The 20,746-nt window shown below is 41.1% G+C and overlaps 2 protein-coding genes across 7 annotated transcripts in view; one reads left to right on the forward strand and one right to left on the reverse strand.

Annotated features, from left to right (window-relative positions):
• il1rap (interleukin 1 receptor accessory protein) overlaps window positions 1-20,746 on the reverse strand; it is a 95,301-nt gene that overhangs the window by 18,385 nt on the left and 56,170 nt on the right. For all 6 annotated transcript variants that reach the window (XM_072701029.1, XM_072701028.1, XM_072701031.1 and 3 more), the window contains one exon: window positions 2,155-2,425. In XM_072701029.1, coding sequence (XP_072557130.1) covers window positions 2,155-2,425 — 271 coding nt within the window. The remainder of the gene's footprint in view (window positions 1-2,154; window positions 2,426-20,746) is intronic.
• LOC111840624 (E3 SUMO-protein ligase ZBED1-like) lies at window positions 16,096-18,030 on the forward strand. The gene is made up of 2 exons (XM_023805620.2): window positions 16,096-17,168; window positions 17,379-18,030. The coding sequence occupies exons 1-2, from the start codon at window positions 16,096-16,098 to the stop codon at window positions 18,028-18,030; spliced, it is 1,725 nt and encodes a 574-aa protein (XP_023661388.2).

Below are 20,746 nucleotides of genomic sequence, written 5' to 3' on the forward strand. Positions count from 1 at the left end.
TCATTACTCAAATGTACATACAAATGGTCTTGAGTATGCGTAGATTCTGTTCTTAGCTAAGAACAAATTCAGATAAGAAAACATTGGTGAATGTCAGAATCTTTGTAAAAAAAAAAAAATGTGCGTACGTGGGATTTAAGAACAAATTTGTTCATAAGAACGGTTGGTGAATGAGGCCCATTAACCCTTACTCAGCCATATCTTTAACCATAACTAACCAAACTTTCACAGATTTCAATAAAATACAGTTTCACCTCGTGGGGACTGAAAAAATATCCTCACAAGGACAAAACAACAAGTTGTGCTTATTTATACACATAGTTCAGTTCACGACCACAAATTTTTCAAACAATAACTAAAGGAAAAAAATTCCGGTCATTTCATTGTGTTTCAAGTTTGTTGTGTTTTTCCCCATTATTGCAACTCCACACGCCTTGATTTTTTTTCTTGTCAAAAATGAAAGTTGTCCATACAGTATATTCAACCCGATCTCACGAATTTTCGTGCAGCCATCACGACATAAAATCTATTTAAACGTGCTGTGATCACGTTTTTGGCTTTTTTTACGTGCTGGGGTAACGTTTCCCCTCCCTATGTGTTTTAATGGGCAGTGCCTAACACCGCCACTATGAGCGCTAACTGGTGACTAAGGGACGGGAAAGTCATGCATGGCCAGAATCATATTTTGTTTTTTGTGATCTGATAACGCTTTCCATAACGTGTGACGCGACCTTGCAAAACAGCGCTTGGATTTTAGTTCTGTTGCATGAATGAGTTAGTGTATGGAGGGAAATCCCGGACATTATTCAAAAGGAATTATTAACAGAACCAAAATCCAAGCGCTGTTTTGCAAGGTCGCGTCACACGTTATGGAAAGCGTTATCAGATCACAAAAAACAAAATATGATTCTGGCCATGCATGACTTTCCCGTCCCTTAGTCACCAGTTAGCGCTCATAGTGGCGGTGTTAGGCACTGCCCATTAAAACACATAGGGAGGGGAAACGTTACCCCAGCACGTAAAAAAAGCCAAAAACGTGATCACAGCACGTTTAAATAGATTTTATGTCGTGATGGCTGCACGAAAATTCGTGAGATCGGGTTGGTATATTGGTACTATTTTCCCAACCTAAAGCTGACTGTGGCACAGACCAGGCTTGGCGATATCTAATATTTCATACAGTCATACTGTTCTGAGATTATTCACCCAAGACTGGCACAGAAATAAGATTAAGAGCAAGATGAGGGAGGCGTAAAAAAGAATTTCCCCACGGGGACAATAAAGGATCGATTATTATTATTATTATTACAGACAGGATTTAGATACAGAACTGGATGGTTTATGTGCTTGAAGCAGGGTAGATCAACATTATCCAATCATATGTAACTACAGCCAACACTAACTAAAGCAGGGGTGGGGAACCTGATCCATGGAGGGCCGGTGTGGGTGCAGGTTTTTGGGATGGCCTCTCAATCAGCCAAGAACAGTGGGTCCCCAGGACTGGAGCTGAGAACCACTGCTTTATTATTGGCCGATTAAGAGGTCATCTCAAAAACCTGCACCCACACCGGCCCTCCATGGAACAGTTTCCCCACCCCTGAACTAAAGATACTACTTCTGATTGTATTAGTTTCGAAGTTGTAACTTCCTGATATTTTCTTTCCGTTTTTATTCTTTGACAAAAGTCAGTACTTTTCATCAAAGTTTTTTGCATTAAAATTATTTTTTATTTCATTAACATTTCACTTTTGTCAATTAAAAATCTTCGTTGACAATTTTCATCATAGTTTTCACCAACAAAATTAACACTGTGCACTTGACACTAACAATCACATCATTTCATTAGTTTTGCTCATTCTAACAGTCAAGTGAACAGTAAATGACGTGGGGATGAGACACATTATGTGTAACAGTATTTTGTGAACAGAGTGGTAATTGGTGTCTATGTGGGCAAAATAGTGAAAAGTGAATACTTCCTGCTCGTTTTCTCTCTAACCGTTATACTTTTCAACTACATCACTGCCACTTATGCTATTAATATTTTATCACACTGGAATTAATAGCTCAAAGCTAACAAACAAAACCTTTTCCAGTGTATTCAAAAGACTTGTTTTATTTTTGTTTTGGCAAATTTCTTCTCTGTTGCATTCTTACCTTACTGTACAAATATATTGGCCTGTATCATTAAATTCCGCTGGATGAAACCACAGCCTTTCTCCTTCTTGGCTGATCCGGGGCCATAAGACAGGCTGCTGGAGGTGTCCGTCAGACTGGTTTTTGTACCAGTCTATCTTGAATCCAGTGTTTGCACAGTAGTTGTTGAAAACAGTGGAGGAGGTAGAGAGAGGGAATCGGAACACAGCAGCCTCACCTTCATACACCCGAACCTCGGTAACTTTGGATTCATCGAATTCATCACATTCAGCTGTTGAAGAAAGAACACAGTTATTACCAGCAACTTCTTTTGTTTTAGAAGTAGTGGATTTCAACTAGGGTTGGACAATAAGACAAAATATTTTATCATAATTTCTTTTCATATCAAATAATATAAAGAATTATTAGAGGGATAGCCAACATGGATTTAGGAGAGGTAGGTCCTGTTTAACTAATCTAATTGAGTTCTTTGAGGAAGCTACAAGAGTTGAATTGATCACAAAAAGGCCTACTTAGATTTCCAGAAGGCCTTTGATGTTGTCCCCCACAAATGGCTCTTGCTTAAGCTTAAAGCTGCAGGGACTTTAGGAACTGCAGCAGCTTGGATCGAAAACTGGTTAATAGACAGGAGGGAGCGGGTAGTTATTAGAGGCACAATGTCGCAGTGGTTCTGCGTTCATAGTGGGGTACTGCAGCGTTCAATTTTAGGACCATTATTGTTCCTAATTTACATTAATGATATTTACACCAATACATACAGTAAACTGGTTAAATTTGCAGACGACACCAAGGTGGGTGGTGTAGCAGATACTAAATTAGGAGCACAGAGGCTACAATGGGATCTTGATTTAATTAGTGAAGGGGCTGATACCTGGCAGATGAAATTTAACGTAGATAAATGTAAGTTAATCCATGCAGGGAGCAGAAATATAAAGTACAGATATTTTATGGGTTCCACTGAAATAAAGGTAGCTGATTATGAGAAAGTCCTCGGTGTGTATGTTGATGCTTCCATGTACCACTCTCGCCAGTGTGGGGAAGCAATTAAAAAGGCCAATAGGATGTTGGGTTACATCTCAAGGTGTGTGAAGTTTAAGTCAAGGGAGGTGATGCTACAATTATACAATTCCTTGGTAAGACCCCATAAGAACATAAGAACATAAGAAATTTACAAAATATCTAGAATATTGTGTGCAGGTTTGGTCACCATACCTTAAAAAGGACATTGCTGCCTTGGAAAAGGTTCAACATAGGGCTACAAGAATGATTTATTAGACGAAAGTGTTATGAGGAAAGGTTAGCTGAGCTGAATCTCTTCAGCCTTGCACAAAGGAGATTAAGGGGGGACATGATCCAGGTATATAAGATTCAAACAGGTCTCATTGCTGTTCAGCCAAATGGCTACTTTAATATTAGAACATTTTAAACTGTATTTAAGAAAACAATTCTTTACACAGTGTGTAGTTAGAGTATGGAATAGTCTTCCTGCTATTGTAGTGCAAGCTAAAACCCTGGGTTCCTATAAATCAGAGCTAGATAAGATTTTAACAACTCTGAGCTATTAGTTAAGTTCTCCCCAAACAAGCTTGATAGGCCAAATGGAATGATAACAAAAACTGCAAAGCTCACCAGGTTTTTTTTTTATGACTGAGTAAAACTGTTTTACCGAAAATTGAACTCCCTGCAGTATAATGTTTGTACAAAATTTCGTCTCATTTGTAAATTTCTTATGTTATTAATATAATTCAAGTCGTTATTTCTCTACTTGAATGCTCCATTTTTGGTTAAAATTCCCTTAAAATTGTACTTGAACACATTCAGAGCATGAATAAAGGCGACAAACTGAATGGACTGCAAAATGGAAATCTCCATCCATCCATCCATCCATCCATCCATCCGCCACTTATCCAGGATCGGGTCACAGGAACAGCAGTATCAGCAGGGATGCCCAAACCTCTCACCAGCCACCTCATCCAGCTCCACTGGGGTAATACCAAGGCATTCCCAGAAAGGTCAAGAGATCTTTACAGCATTTCCTGGTTCTCCTCCTCCTTGGACATCACCTCCCTAGAAAGGCATCCAGGAGGCATCTTAGACAGATACCCAAACCACCTCAACTGGCTGCTTTCAATGGAGAGGAGCAGTGGCACTACATTGAGTTCCTCCAGAATCTTTGAGCTCTTCACCCTCTCTCTAAGGACACTTATCCACTGCACCAGGCACCATACTTTTGGTACTTCAAGAAAGTTTCCACTAGCATACAAACTGGTACTGGTACCAAATGACATCACAACTCGAGGCGGGGTATTTTGTACTGAATTCAAAATATGGCATTTTATATTATATTATAGGGCTGGACGATGTGCCATATTAATACCAACATCGTGTGTTATGCACATCCAATTCTGACACCACTAGTAAACTAAATTAAGATCAGACTTTTTCTTACTTTAAATTTTGTACAAACATTATACTGCAGGGAGTTCAATTTTCAGTAAAACAGTTTTACTCAGTCATAAAAAACCTAGTGAGCTTTGCAGTTTTTATTATCATTCCTTTTATAAATGATCTAATACATGTTTAAAAATCAGTTTACAGTTTACCTCTGCTGCTTTTGCATAAACGCTGCTTGCTATCTCTGAAAGAATCGTAATCATTTTCATTCTTCCTGTTTAAATCACTCCTAGACAGGTTTGTAAGAGATTTATAAACTTATTTTTGCTTCAAAAATATCCAAATATTTTTACGACAAAATTACATCGTTATATTTAAGACAAAATTACATTGCTAGGACAGCATGCTATATGCTATATACACTACATGTGTGGTGTCCTAGTACATTAACACAAAATACTTTTTAATTTCTTATCATGCAAGAAATGTCATCTGAGCTTTTTTTCCCTATCTGTTCTTCCGATCAAATGGCAATTAATTTCTTTTTACTTTATTTATCATTGTTTTCTGAGTTTGTACCTTTTTTTAAGATTGCAGTTGAATTGTATTTCAGAATTTCAGAGGCAGGCTATTTGCTTAACCAATCAACAAAGAAAGCATTTCAATTGCCAGCCCAAAGTACCAAAGTACCACCCTAGCTAGTTTGGCACTTTTTGTACTGGTACTCAAACCACAAGTCAGCAAAAAAGTGAAAGTATCAAAAGTACAGCACCAAAAGTATGGTACTTGGCGTGGTGGAAAAGCACGCTAAGGATGAGTCCAGACACATTGTTGTTTGTATACGCAATCTCATTCTTTCGGTCACTACACAAAGCTACACAAAGTAGGGACATACACTCACCTAAAGGATTATTAGGAACACCTGTTCAATTTCTCATTAATGCAATTATCTAATCAACCAATCACATGGCAGTTGCTTCAATATATTTAGGGGTGTGGTCCTGGTCAAGACAATCTCCTGAACTCCAAACTGAATGTCAGAATGGGAAAGAAAGGTGATTTAAGCAATTTTGAGCGTGGCATGGTTGTTGGTGCCAGACGGGCCGGTCTGAGTATTTCACAATCTGCTCAGTTACTGGGATTTTCACGCACAACCATTTCTAGAGTTTACAAAGAATGGTGTGCAAAGGGAAAAACATCCAGTATGCGGCAGTCCTATGGGCGAAAATGCCTTGTTGATGCTAGAGGTCAGAGGAGAATGGGCCGACTGATTCAAGCTGATAGAAGAGCAACTTTGACTGAAATAACCACTCGTTACAACCGAGGTATGCAGCAAAGCATTTGTGAAGCCACAACACACACAACCTTGAGGCGGATGGGCTACAACAGCAGAAGACCCCACCGGGTACCACTCATCTCCACTACAAATAGGAAAAAGAGGCTACAATTTGCACGAGCTCACCAAAATTGGACAGTTGAAGACTGGAAAAATGTTGCTTGGTCTGATGAGTCTCGATTTCTGTTGAGACATTCAAATGGTAGAGTCAGAATTTGGCATAAACAGAATGAGAACATGGATCCATCATGCCTTGTTACCACTGTGCAGGCTGGTGGTGGTGGTGTAATGGTGTGGGGGATGTTTTCTTGGCACACTTTAGGCCCCTTAGTGCCAATTGGGCATCATTTAAATGCCAAGGCCTACCTGAGCATTGTTTCTGACCATGTCCATCCCTTTATGACCACCATGTACCCATCCTCTGATGGCTACTTCCAGCAGGATAATGCACCATGTCACAAAGCTCGAATAATTTCAAATTGGTTTCTTGAACATGACAATGAGTTCACTGTACTAAAATGGCCCCCACAGTCACCAGACCTCAACCCAATAGAGCATCTTTGGGATGTGGTGGAACGGGAGCTTCGTGCCCTGGATGTGCATCCCACAAATCTCCATCAACTGCAAGATGCTATCCTATCAATATGGGCCAACATTTCTAAAGAATGCTTTCAGCACCTTGTTGAATCAATGCCACGTAGAATTAAGGCAGTTCTAAAGGCGAAAGGGGGTCAAACACCATATTAGTATGATGTTCCTAATAATCCTTTAGGTGAGTGTAGATTGATTGGTAAACTGATAGCTTTGTCTTCCAGCTCAGCTCTCTCTTTACCATGACAGAATGTAACTCGACTCAGACTCAAGTCAGAGATTTGATGACTTGTGACTCGACAAAACTGATGGAAAGATTTGAAGGGCAACAACTCACAACTTAGACACAACTTGGACCCTATGACTCGATAAGACATGAGGTTATAGTTCCCCCTCTATATACCATACCATTAATTTTAGAATGTATGGGTACAGTAAAACCTCGGATTGCGACCATAATTCGTTCCGGAAACGTGCTCGTAATCCAAAGCACTCGTATATCAAAGCAAATTTTCCCATTAGAAATAATGGAAACTCGGATGATTCGTTCCACAACCCAAAAATATTCATATAAAAGTTATAAAATACAAAATATAAAGTAAAAATACATAAAACAAATTAACCTGCACTTCACCTTTGAAAAGAATTGTGGATGGTGTGAGGGAGATGAGAGAGAGGAGAAGAGGAGGATTATTTTGTAGGACGACATTCACTATAACTAACGGAATGTATGGCCGTATGGCACGGCCACGTTCAGACGCCTTCCTGACCGCTCCGTACAGACTGTGTGCTTTTTTTGTTATTTATTTATTTATTTTACTTTCACTCACAAATAGCTCTTCAGGTTTGGTGACCTATGACAGTAGAACAGTACTGGATATAGGAAATCAGAATTTGGCGCTTAATTCGATTACTTCTAAGCCTGACCCATCGTGGCCATCTGAGATACTACGCTGCTCGGACGACAACAACAATGAACGCGACGCTAACCCACAGCAAAGAACAAAGAAGCGCCGGGGGAAACGCGGCAGCGTCCGTAACAGAATGAGAGAGCAAGCTCATCGCACCCCTCTGCCGAGTATCCTGCTGGCTAATGTACAGTCACTGGAGAATAAGCTACACGACCTCAGAGCCAGAGTCACTTTCCAGCGAGATATGAGGGACTATAACCTTCTGTGCTTTACTGAAACATGGCTGACCCCCACCGTGCCGGACCGAGTCGTAACCCCATCGGACTCATTCTCTGTGTTCCGCATGGCAGGACGGCGGAGTCTAACAAAGCTAAAGGTGGAGGTGTGTGTTTCATGGTTAATAACAAGTGGTGCGATGCCAGGAGCATTTCTATTCTCTCCAGGAACTGCTCGCCTCATTTGGAATTTTTTATCATAAAATGTCGTCCTTTCTACCTGCCTCACGAGTTTACCTTGGTCATTGCCACGGCGGTCTATATCCCACCACAGGCAGACACAGGCTTGGCATTGTCTGAACTGCATGATGTGCTGAGTGACTTTCAAAACAAACACCCGGACGCAGCGCTCATTGTAGCAGGGGACTTTAATAAAGCTAACCTCAGACAAGTAATGCCGAACTTTCAACAACATGTTACTTGTCCGACGAGGGGACTCAACATACTGGACCACTGTTACACTCCATACAAGCGGGGCTACAAAGCTGTTTCCCATCCAGCATTCAGGAAATCAGACCACAACGCCATTTTCCTCATAAATGAGGAAATGAGAAATAAAGCTTTCGTCGTGAAGCTCCGGTCATGAGGGAGTTGAAACGCTGGTCTGCCCAATCAAAGGCTACGCTGCAGAGGACGCACTCGATGGCGTAGACTGGGACATGTTCCGAGCCTGCGCAGAAGACATCAACGAGTTTGTGGATGTAGCAGTTAGCTTCGTTAGCATGCTTGCGAATGAAGTTGTCCCGGCGGTGAGATTCAAATCGTTTCCGAACCAGAAGCCTTGGGTGGACCGATCGATCCGCACTGCTGTGAACGCCCGGACCGCTGCTTATAATGCTGCTCTTATTAGCAGTGATATGAGCGCATATAAAGCGGCTTCCTACAGCATCAAGCGAGTGGTGAGGGAAGCTAAGGGCCGGTTCCGATAGCGAACAGAATCGCACTTCCACCAGGGTGACACGGACTGCGCACGATCACGGACTACAAAGCCAAAGACACCGCGACGATCGTCGCCGACTCTGCATTCGCCAACGAGCTGAACGCATTCTACGCCCAGTTCGAGGTTAGCCAGGCAGCTAACGCTAGCTGCCGGGTGACAGAGGATTTTGACGTCATCAGCATCGCAGAGCATGACATTCGCGCGGCGCTGAGGAGGGTGAACACTAAGAAAGCAGCAGGTCCAGACGGCATCTCCGGGCGCCTGCTGCACTGACCAATTGTCAGGTGTGTTCACCTCCATCTTCAATGAGTCCCTGGAGATGTCCGTGGTCTCTATGTGCTTCAAAAGATCCACTATCATCCTAGTGCCCAAGACCAACAAACCCTCATGCATGAACAACTACCAGCCTGTTGCACTGACATCGGTGGTTATGAAGGTGTTCGAGGGCCTGGTGAAAAACATCATCTCCACCTCCATCCCCAGCTACATAGATCCACTCCAGTTCGCCTACAACCCTAACAGATCCACAGAGGATGCCATCTCCCATGTCCTGCACACCACTCTCAGCCACGTGGATAAGAAGCAGGGTAACTATGTGAGATTGCTGTTCATTGACTACAGCTCAGCATTCAACACAATAGTGCCTCATAGACTGTTCACAAAGCTGAGGGATCTAGGACTCAACAAACGCTTGTGTGTCTGGGTGTTGGATTTCCTCACGAACAGATCTCAGACAGTGAGGGTGGGCAGGTGCATCTCCAGCTGCATCACAATCAACACGGGTACTCCACAGGGGTGTGTTCTTTCTCCACTGTTGTACTCCCTCCTACACTTCAGACTGTGTGGCCATGCATGACTCCAACACCATCGTTAAGTTTGCTGACGACAGGGTGGTGCTAGGCTTCATCACCAACAATGATGAGTCGGCCTACACAGACGAAGTGGAGAACTATGGTGTCAGAAAAACTGCCTCCAGCTCCATTCTGATCCTGACGCAATGCATTATGGTTAGATGCATTGCGACCTCTCACCCGGCTGCACAAACTGGAACCGCCTCCGTGACGACACACCTTTGCCCTTATTGGCTGAAGAGTTTAGTTACACGCATGACGTTTGTATCCCAGGCAGTTCTGATGCGTAATATGCTATTTCTCCCGAATATCACGTAAAGCAGTGAGAACTGGTTTTCAGTTAATTTACCTGGTAAAATAAAGTTTAAATAAATTACATAAATGCTCTAATAGTACATGTAAGTTAGTGGTTTATTTATTGTTAGTTACTGTAATGTTGTGCTGCTTTATTTGGTTAATTGTCCAGTCTGTGAAGAAGGCATTCAAGTAAGAATTGCATTGTAGTATGACTCATTTTCTGGCGCGTACAATTTATATTAGGTCAGCGTTCACGGTTCGACTTCTGATATTCAGATCGAGTTCTAGGTCAAACTGGTTTGTTCGACTTTCAAGAAGTTCGAGTTCTAGTGAGTTCGAGAACTGAGGTACCACTGTATTTCATTTCATTTCTCTTTTTTCCGCTTTGCACTCTCTATAATTTATTTACAGTCTATTTTACAATTTGTTTTCTAGTTTCTTTGTTATTTGCACAAAGTATGAGTGGTTCAGGATACATTTCACTGCATGTTGTACCTGTATAACTATGCATGTGACAAATAAAGAATCTTGAATATCTGTGGGCTCACTGGAATCTTTTTCTCTTTGTGCGACTAACAAGGAACCTAAGTCTCCTTTTCGAGTTCACGGAAATGTGGACATTGCATTGTCATTAAACAGATTCATCGCTCGCACTGCTACACCCTTATTTGGGTGTTGCTTTTCTACTAAATTTTGACTATACAAGTGAGGCACGCCGACTGAGACCGAGCATGGGAAACAATTATCCACAATCCCGCAGTGAGAGAGAGAGAACCATCAGCTCAGTTGTGATCACGTGACCCTCGGCAGACAAAGCGTATACATAATACTATTATTGTAAGACCTCATTCGTTTATCGTTAAAATTTATTACAATTTTTGCTCGTCTTGAGAAACACTCACAAACCAAGTTATTCACAATCAGCGTTTTGACTGTATATCAATTATCTGCAGTCTACATTTCAATTGGCTGAATGCAAAGTCTCCTGAGTTTCTTGCTAAAGATGCATCATTCCCTGCATATACACGGACATAAATCCTGTGTGAGGACAACCATGAGTGGACGCTCTCTTTTCAACCTATCTCTGCTTATAAAAAAGATGTACTGTGGTGGGTTGCTGCTGCAGCAAGTTTTAATCACTAAAGGTACAAAAAAAATTATAATGCAAACTAGCGCTGGTAATGCAAAGCAAAGTCTCACTCTGTTTATACAGCAACCTGATGGTCTGGAACAGCAGACCCCGTACCCATACTCCAGAAACACCCCCCACAAGACCCCCAGAGGAACATGATCATATGCCTTTTTCAAGTCCACAAACATATAGACTGGTTGACCATACTCCTATGAACCAGTATCCTTGTGAGAGTGAAGAGCTGGTCTAGCATTCATGACTAAGACATAATCCGCATTGTTACTCTTGGATCAACCAATGGATAGACCCTGCCTCCCCACTGAAGTCAGTACACATCCTATGGTGCGTTTTCATTTAAAAAAAAAAAAAAAATTGAACAAGTTTTCATTAACCTATTTTTGTTACAATGAACACAAAACAAAGTACAAACAACAAACTCCAACCCCATCTCTCACCCATGGCAGCCCAGTGGACAATTCCATCATGACAACATCCTAAAAATACTGTAACCAAGTTGTTAGTGTAATCTATCTTTGAATAATCAGTTTTTTGGCTGCTGTCAAGCCCGCCAGCAACAAACAACCTTGTGATCCGTTCAATACCATATCCATATCATCCAACAACAGCAGCAACTCGGGATGCAAAGGAATCGTTGTCCCAATCAATTTTGGCAAAACACCTACTATCTTTTTCCAAAGCAAATAGACAGAGGACTAGGGCTGTTTTCGACTAAGGATTTTCATAGTCGAATCTGATTCGTTCGATTTTGCCGTAGTCGACTGATAGTCGAACCTTTTTTTTTTTTAGATAGCAGCTAGATTTTTTCCATTTCAAACAAAAGAGTTTAAAAAAATTACAAGAAAAACATGGTGTGTAACAAACAAATACCTTTTATTCATTTAAAGCCAAATTCACAATCAGAATCTAGTGATCCCGGAAAATAAAATAAAATAACTGTCGTATTGCACAGCCTTGTATGCAAGGACAACATAAGCCCCTAGCGATTGTGACGTTGTCTACGTATAAGCCCGTATAAAGGATAGACATGTTTAATGAGGAAACTAACTGCGCAAAGTCATGCACTTTTTATTTAGACGTCTGAAAAATTGTTTGAATCTCCGGTCTCAGATGAAAAAAAGTTGCACAGAAGGACCATTGTCAGCATCAGCTCAAGTAAATGGTAACCACGCTTTCGAACAAACACTTTTCTCCGCCATGCATTGTTCTTAGCAGCTCTGTGTCTCCGAGGACGGCGCTGTCTATGATCAGGCCAGAGTAACGCAACTCTCACACACGCTGCAGTATTTGAGAGCTGCCTGCTCCGCCCCACACACTCACAGAGTGAAACTCTCCGACACAAGAAAAAAACATAACTGATAACATCGGGCTGATATGGTAATAATTAAAATGTTAACAATTAAAATGATTTTTAACGATTAAAAAACGTCTGTGAGCCCACCAATAAGCGCACAAAACGAACTCTATTAGAATCAATGATCCTTAATGTTACCTGTAAGCTACAGTTGGTTGAAGGCTCATTATCATTACCCCAGTTCCCAATAGCGTAATTCGCGTTTTCTTTTAAAGCAACATTTCATAGCAAACTACTTAAATAAACAGGTCATTGAAAGATCAGAATTTAAGCCTTACCGTTTTATCCCAGGACTCTTCCAAAACTTCTGGCTGTGGTCCTGCACAAGGCAGCATGGGTCACGTGTTCCACAGCAACAATAACACTGGGCTGCCCGCAGACGTGCCTGTCTGAAAATCGGCGTAGTGCACTCGGATATCGGCCGATGCCGATACATTAAAAAATGCTAAATACCTCTAGCTGCTTCTCATTGGTTACATAACACTTTCCTACTATTCGACTATGAGGTTCATAGTCGAATCAGACGTCTACGAATCGAATCGTCGAATCCTCGACTATTAGAAGTCAGCCCTACAGAGGACACTTCCAAAACATGATTCCTTTGCATCCCAAATAGATAAGAAGAAATATAAATAGAAAAGGAGATAAGGGTGACCCTTGCCAGGTTCCCACAGGAAGTAAAAATGGGTCCAATTGTAAATCATTTTTAGCTACAACAGCTGTAGGGTTACTATACAACATACGGATCAAATTAATGACATTTTTTCCGAGCCAAGCCTCTCAAGGACTTTCCATAAAAACCCCCATTCTATCCTGTCAAACGCTCTTTTGGCATCCAGCATCAGAACAGCACAGGGGAATCCATTCCTTGTGATTCCTGTATGATATGCAGTAAGCGACACACATTATCTGCTGCCAAATGTCCGTTCATGAAACCGGTTTGATCTGAATGGATTCATATATATATATGAATGTGTTCCATATATATATATATATTAGGGATGGCACGGTTCATGAAAAAAAACCGAACCGTTCGGTTCGCTTGTCTCGGTTCGGAGCATGCATGCGTCGCACGGTTCGACGGTTCATGACATGCGCAATGTAGCCTCGTGCCCCGTATGTGACGTCAGTGTGTTTCCCTTTCGCGCGAAAGAATAGGCTATATGCACAGAGCGTTGTGACGTAGTTCCGGTAAAAGTTCAGCCAGCTAAGTAATTTCCGGTAGCCTTTCGTTTGCTGCGTTTAGCTCGTGTTTTCGGCGTTACCACCATCTCTGAAGAAAACGTTCAAATTTCAGCCAACCGATAGCACAACATCTGAACACTGTTGTGCGCCTTTGTTGTGTGACTTTATTTAATGTGCGGTTAGGCACTTTGTTAAAGAAAATTAAGTTATCTGTGACAAAGCACTCCAGTGAGTGTCATGCCTCGATCGTCCGCTCTTTCCGTGTGCCACGCCCCCTCGTTAACCCTGTGTGGATTCCCCGTGTTTACCAGCTGTTCCTGATTGTTGTCAAATTTGTCATTACTCCATTGTATTTAGTCCGCGTTTCCGTTTCTTTCTCCAGTCCGGTCATTATATTGCAATTCTGCTTTACCGCTCGTCTGTGTTCCTTTTGCTCATTAAACCCCGCATTCCCCCGATCCTAGGTCTCCTCGCCTCTGCTTCCCCGGTCAGCGTTGTAACAGTGAGCCTGCTTCCATGCTGCAATGTGAACATTTGCCATGTTCCTAAAAAATCTGTTTATTGCAGTGTCTGACCACACAGACCTACAGGCTATTGCCAGATGATCATACTAAACATATCAACTGGACATATTTTGAACTATTACAGATTGATGTCTTGTACATACACAGAAACTGGATTTTATCGACTACTCAAGAACATTAAATATAATGAATACCAATTTTTTTCACGTTATATATATATATATATTTATATATATAACGAACCGAATCAGGCTTAAGATAGGTGATCTATCATTTTAACGATCCCCAATTAAATTAACCCCGTGGACCGGACAAATACAAAACGAATGATTAAACATTATATGCGTCTCTTTTTGTATGTTTTCTAAATAAGACCGCATGCCCATACCCAACTGTAATAGCGATTAAAGCGATCTATTCTTTTAGCATTTATGTTAAGGCAAGACTTTTATTTTATTACTGTTCTGGGATTAATAATGTTTAATAATTTTAATAATGTGCTTTAAGTCAAGTCAAATTCAGTTTATGCATGATTACATGATATAGCTTTTTTAATACTGTATCCTAAATTGTGGATAATTAAGCTATATATCATATGCTGAAGTACATTTCTGGAGTGTTAAAGATTAAAAGAAAAAATAACAAGAACCGTACAGAACCGAAAACCGTGACCCTAAAACCGTGATACAAACCGAACCGTGGGTTTTGTGAACCGTGCCACCCCTAATATATATATATATATATATATATATACTGTATACACTCACCTAAAGGATTATTAGGAACACCTGTTCAATTTCTCATTAATGCAATTATCTAATCAACCAATCACATGGCAGTTGCTTCAATGCATTTAGGGGTGTGGTCCTGGTCAAGACAATCTCCTGAACTCCAAACTGAATGTCAGAATGGGAAAGAAAGGTGATTTAAGCAATTTTGAGCGTGGCATGGTTGTTGGTGCCAGATGGGCCGGTCTGAGTATTTCACAATCTGCTCAGTTACTGGGATTTTCACACACAACCATTTCTAGGGTTTACAAAGAATGGTGTGCAAAGGGAAAAACATCCAGTATGCGGCAGTCCTGTGGGCGAAAATGCCTTGTTGATGCTAGAGGTCAGAGGAGAATGGGCCGACTGATTCAAGCTGATAGAAGAACAACTTTGACTGAAATAACCACTCGTTACAACCGAGGTATGCAGCAAAGCATTTGTGAAGCCACAACACGCACAACCTTGAGGCGGATGGGCTACAACAGCAGAAGACCCCACCGGGTACCACTCATCTCCACTACAAATAGGAAAAAGAGGCTACAATTTGCACGAGCTCACCAAAATTGGACAGTTGAAGACTGGAAAAATGTTGCCTGGTCTGATGAGTCTCGATTTCTGTTGAGACATTCAAATGGTAGAGTCAGAATTTGGCATAAACAGAATGAGAACATGGATCCATCATGCCTTGTTACCACTGTGCAGGCTGGTGGTGGTGGTGTAATGGTGTGGGGGATGTTTTCTTGGCACATTTTAGGCCCCTTAGTGCCAATTGGGCATCGTTTAAATGCCACGGCCTACCTGAGCATTGTTTCTGACCATGTCCATCCCTTTATGACCACCATGTACCCATCCTCTGATGGCTACTTCCAGCAGGATAATACACCATGTCACAAAGCTCGAATCATTTCAAATTGGTTTCTTGAACATGACAATGAGTTTACTGTACTAAAATGGCCCCCACAGTCACCTGAGCTCAACCCAATAGAGCATCTTTGGGATGTGGTGGAACGGGAGCTTCGTGCCCTGGATGTGCATCCCACAAATCTCCATCAACTGCAAGATGCTATCCTATCAATATGGGCCAACATTTCTAAAGAATGCTTTCAGCACCTTGTTGAATCAATGCCACGCAGAATTAAGGCAGTTCTGAAGGCGAAAGGGGGTCAAACACCGTATTAGTATGGTGTTCCTAATAATCCTTTAGGTGAGTGTATATATACATACACATATATTAGGGCTGTCGAAATTAACGCGTTAATTGCGATAATTAAATTTTGGAATTAATTACGTTAGAATATTTAACTATAAGCGCAGATGAGTCGCTCCCATAATTCCAATTGTTTTGTTTACCGTGCCACTGAAAATGGAGAAGCAGGAACAGGATGGCCTTCTGGATGGGGAATTTAAATACAAGAAGAACACAGACGGGACAATAAACAAACACGTTGTAATTTGCATTCACTGCAGTAAAGAGTTTCAATTTCACCGTTCATATTCGAGCTTAAAATACCACCTTAATGCCAAACACGCGTTTGTCGGGGCAGCAGCTTCACCCGGCCTGCGTCAGACCACTCTGAGTGAACGCAGGCCACTCAGTAAGTCTTCTTTGGACAAACTGACCGACAATATAGCTAAATGGATAGCAAAGGACTGTAGACCGCTAAGCATTGTGGAGGACAAGGGTTTCGCGGATGTTTTAAAGGTTGCATCTCAGGACGCGTCCTACAAGCCCCCAGTGAGAAGCACAATAACTATTCGAATCCACGAACTGTATGAAACGGAGAAAAAGAAAAAAGAAGAGGCTTTAGTTCACACGGAATGCGTGGCTCTGACAGGAGACCACTGGACAACAGTGAGTAATGACAATTACCTGGGAGTTACTGCGCATTTAATCACTGAAGCCTGGGGTCTGACATCCTTTGCGCTGACTATAATGAAAACGGAAGAGCGTCACTTTGCGGAGGCTTGTGCAGAGCAGTTCCAGACTGTTGCTCGCAATTGGAGCATTGAGGAGAAGGTGACAACAGTAGGCACGGACAGTGCACGCTATATGATCGCCGCGGCTCGCATCATGCCATTCAATCACATGCCGTGTACCGCGCACATTCTACAGAGATGCATCACAGTGAGCCTCACAGACAGTGGCTTTGTCACTGCACTGGCCAAATGCCGCAAAATTGTTGGCCATTTCAAGCACAGTCCAGCAAACACAGCAGAGCTGAACGCAGAGCAGGTGTCACTGGGGCGCAAGCAGGAGCTGCTGGCCCAGGACGTGCCTATGCGCTGGAACTCCACGTTGGAGATGGTGAAGCGCTTGATCCGCAACCAAACTGCAGTAACCGCGACTCTGGATAAACAGAAGCATAAACTTGTCCTCCTGACGCCTCCAGAGTGGGACAAACTCCAGAGACTGGAGACACTTCTAGAGCCCTGCAGGTGAGCCTGTCATTGTGACCATTATTGTAGGCTTAGATTAAATGTATCAAACATGCATCTTAAATCAGTTTTGTTATTATAAAAACGTCTTATTTAAAAAATAAATGAAATCAAATATTTTATTAATATTACCTAGTATTAAAATAAGCTTTTTAAATTTGCTGTCTTATCTGTGTGTGTGTGTGTGTGTGTGTGTGTATTCCACTGCAGATATGTGACTGAACTGCTGGGAGGAGAGGCCTACGTCTCCTGCTCTGTAGTTCTACCTGCCTTCTGCCACCTGCGGCGTGTCATGGAAGTAACTGATGAGGACCCTGCATATGTGGTGAGGTTTAAAGAGAAGTTTAAGGAAGACCTCGCTTCCCGCCAGGCACATACCAACTATGCATGGCTCCAGATTGCAACTGCACTGGACCCACGTTTTAAAGACCTGCGCAGTGTGCCCAAGACTGACAGAGAAGCAGTGTGGACCACACTGGCAGGCATGCTACATGAAGACTCTCCTAGAGGATCACACACTGCAGAAGAAGGTCCAGCCAAGAAGAGGCTGAGCCTGCTGCAGATGGACTCTGACTCTGAGTCAGAGGAGGAGGTACAGCAGGACAGAGCCATACAGCGCTACAGAGCAGAGCCCTGCACTGCCTTAGAGGACTGTCCCTTACAGTGGTGGGCAGCTCATGCAGGAGCCCACAGCCAGCTGGCCCGCCTTGCTCGCAGATACCTGGCCACTCCTGCCTCCACAGTGCCCTGTGAGAGGCTGTTCTCTGTAGCAGGGCACATTGTGAACAAGAAGAGGTCTGCTCTGCACTCAGAGAACGTGGACAAGTTGGTTTGTCTCGGCAACTGGCTGAAGGATGAGTAGACCAGAGGACCGTGTGTTTAGAGCTTGTTCTATGGTTGAATGTGATTTAAACAATAAAACACTGTTGTTCATATTTTTTTGCACTAATCTACCTTACCCAAAAGGATGATAAAAAATCACAAAATAAAATCACGGGTTTATTTTAACGTGCAAACGAAACATGCAGAACAGATCAACAACAGAAGTTACAGAACCTGGATTCACATAAAATTCACGCACCTGCAGCATTTCTGACAGTGACAACAGAAAAAAAAACAATAAAATAATATAAATAAAAAACATAAGATAGGCCTACAATAAATATATTTTATTAACTTAAATAATTAACAAATTATGATGACAAAAAGAAAACACTGAATCAATTTGAAGCTTTGAAAAAAAACGGCATTTTTTTCATCAAATAAAAATAGCAGGCCTACCTTAATCCACAGCTTGGATTATATATATATATTACCATGCAGCAAAAAAGCAAAAAAAACCTTTACCATAGTATTATAATCGGTCAAAATGTTTACTTTCGTTTAACGGTTAAATGGTCAATATGAGCATTAATAAAAATAATGGACATGTAAAAAGAAGTTATTTTATTTAAGAATGTTGATAGACATTCATCTGGCTGATGCAGAGCTGACTAAGATCCTCCAAGAGGATGCAATTGATGCATCTTGGGTCAGGGTTCATTTTACTGCATGTTGTACTTGTTATAACTATGTATGTGACAAATAAAGAATCTTGAATCTTGTGATCCCTTGGTGTGGTGGCATGACAATCAAAGAAGATATCCTTTGATGGCCAAGTTGGCCCAAAAATACATGTGCATTTGTGCTACAAGCACCAGCTCTGAGAGAATGTTTAGCACAGCTGGCAACATTGCTACTCCTGAGAGATCCTGCCTTAAGTCACACAAAGTCAACATGTTGGTATTTCTTGCACGGAATCTGCCATAAAATCACTATCTCTCTCTCTCATCATTGGTGTACATAGACTGCAATTCACTTTTTTTGCTGGAGAAATTATTTTTCAAAAGTTTTTTGCATATGACTTGAGGCTTTTTGTTTGTTTGTTTACAAAGGTCCTAACAGGCAGTTTTGCCTGTTATGGAATGCATGTTGAGCCTATTGTTTAATATTTTTTGAAGTGCAATTTTGTTTACATCCATTTTATTTATTGTTTTTGGTATTTATTCAAGTGCACAGAGTCCATTGCTTTTATTGTTTTTGGTTGTTTTGTTCATTGTTATTGTGGATATTTAAAATGTTTTCCATTTTCCAGTGTTAAATAGTCTAAAAATAAACGTTTTTGAATTTTGAAAGGCGTATGTGCATTATTATGCCATTATCATTATTCTAGATGAAAATGGTCTCAGATCGACAATATTATCGTTTATCGTGATAATTTCTTGGACAATTTATCGTCCAGCAAAATTTGTTATCGTGACAGGCCTATATATATATATATATATATATATATATATATATATATATATATATATATATATACACACACACACACACATATATATATATATATACACACACACACACACACATATATACATATACATATATACATATACACACATATACATATATATATACATATACATATATACATATACACATTAGAGATGCGCGGATGGCGGTTATATCCGCGAGCGCTGCGGATAATCCGCGGGTTGGGTGGGTCGGGTAATAAAAAAATACATTTTAATTAATTGCGGGTGGGTCGCGGGTGGATGAGATCAATCATTAATGATGCAAATTTCAACTACATTCTCTAAAATACGAACATGTTTTAAATGCATTTTTCATCAGGCAGACAGTCGCTAATTTGCGCTGTCGTTTTAAAAAAATATGTGCGTGGCGGGAGGAGGGGAGTCCATTTCTTAAAGCAGAAATGGAGGCGAAACAGATCCGAGAGAGACTAAAAAAGGGAGAATTAAAAACAAAACAAAAGGAAGGAAAGAAAAGTGCTGTGTGGGAGCGGTTTAGCGAAGTGCCTATCGCCTGTTACCTATCGTCTGTATAAGTGCCTACGAGTTTTTTTTGGGGAAAAAAGTTCTTAATTGTTCTCTCTTTTTTTTTTATCTATTTGGAAAGCATAATATTCTGTATTATTTGAATAGATAGGGCTAATGAATTTGCCGTTATCCAGTCATTGTGTGTTTATGTGTTGCAGTGACAGAAACGGTGATATTCCCATTAAAGTCTGAATGGAGTAGGCCTTGTTTATTTTATTGAGAAAATGTTGGTTAATCTGGCCAAAGACAAAATTTGTTTTATGAATAAATGTTCATTTAAAGCAGCATACGATACGCGTATTATTTTACTATCAGAGATGCGCAGATTAGCTCTAAAGTCACTGAATCTGCTGTTAAAAACGAAGAAGCGGGTGCGGATATCTATATCAGAGAAAATTATAGGTGCGGGCGGGTGGCGGGTGGATGATTTGTTTAAAGCCGCGGATTCGGGTGACATTTTAGCTGATCCGCGCATCTCTAATATACATATATACACATATACATATATATATATATACACATACACACATGCATACATATATATACACATATACACATATACACACATATATATATATACACATATACACTCACCTAAAGGATTATTAGGAACACCTGTTCAATTTCTCATTAATGCAATTATCTAATCAACCAATCACATGGCAGTTGCTTCAATGCATTTAGGGGTGTGGTCCT

The sequence above is a fragment of the Paramormyrops kingsleyae genome, chromosome 17 (genome assembly GCF_048594095.1).
Source record: "Paramormyrops kingsleyae isolate MSU_618 chromosome 17, PKINGS_0.4, whole genome shotgun sequence".
NCBI lineage: Eukaryota > Metazoa > Chordata > Actinopteri > Osteoglossiformes > Mormyridae > Paramormyrops > Paramormyrops kingsleyae.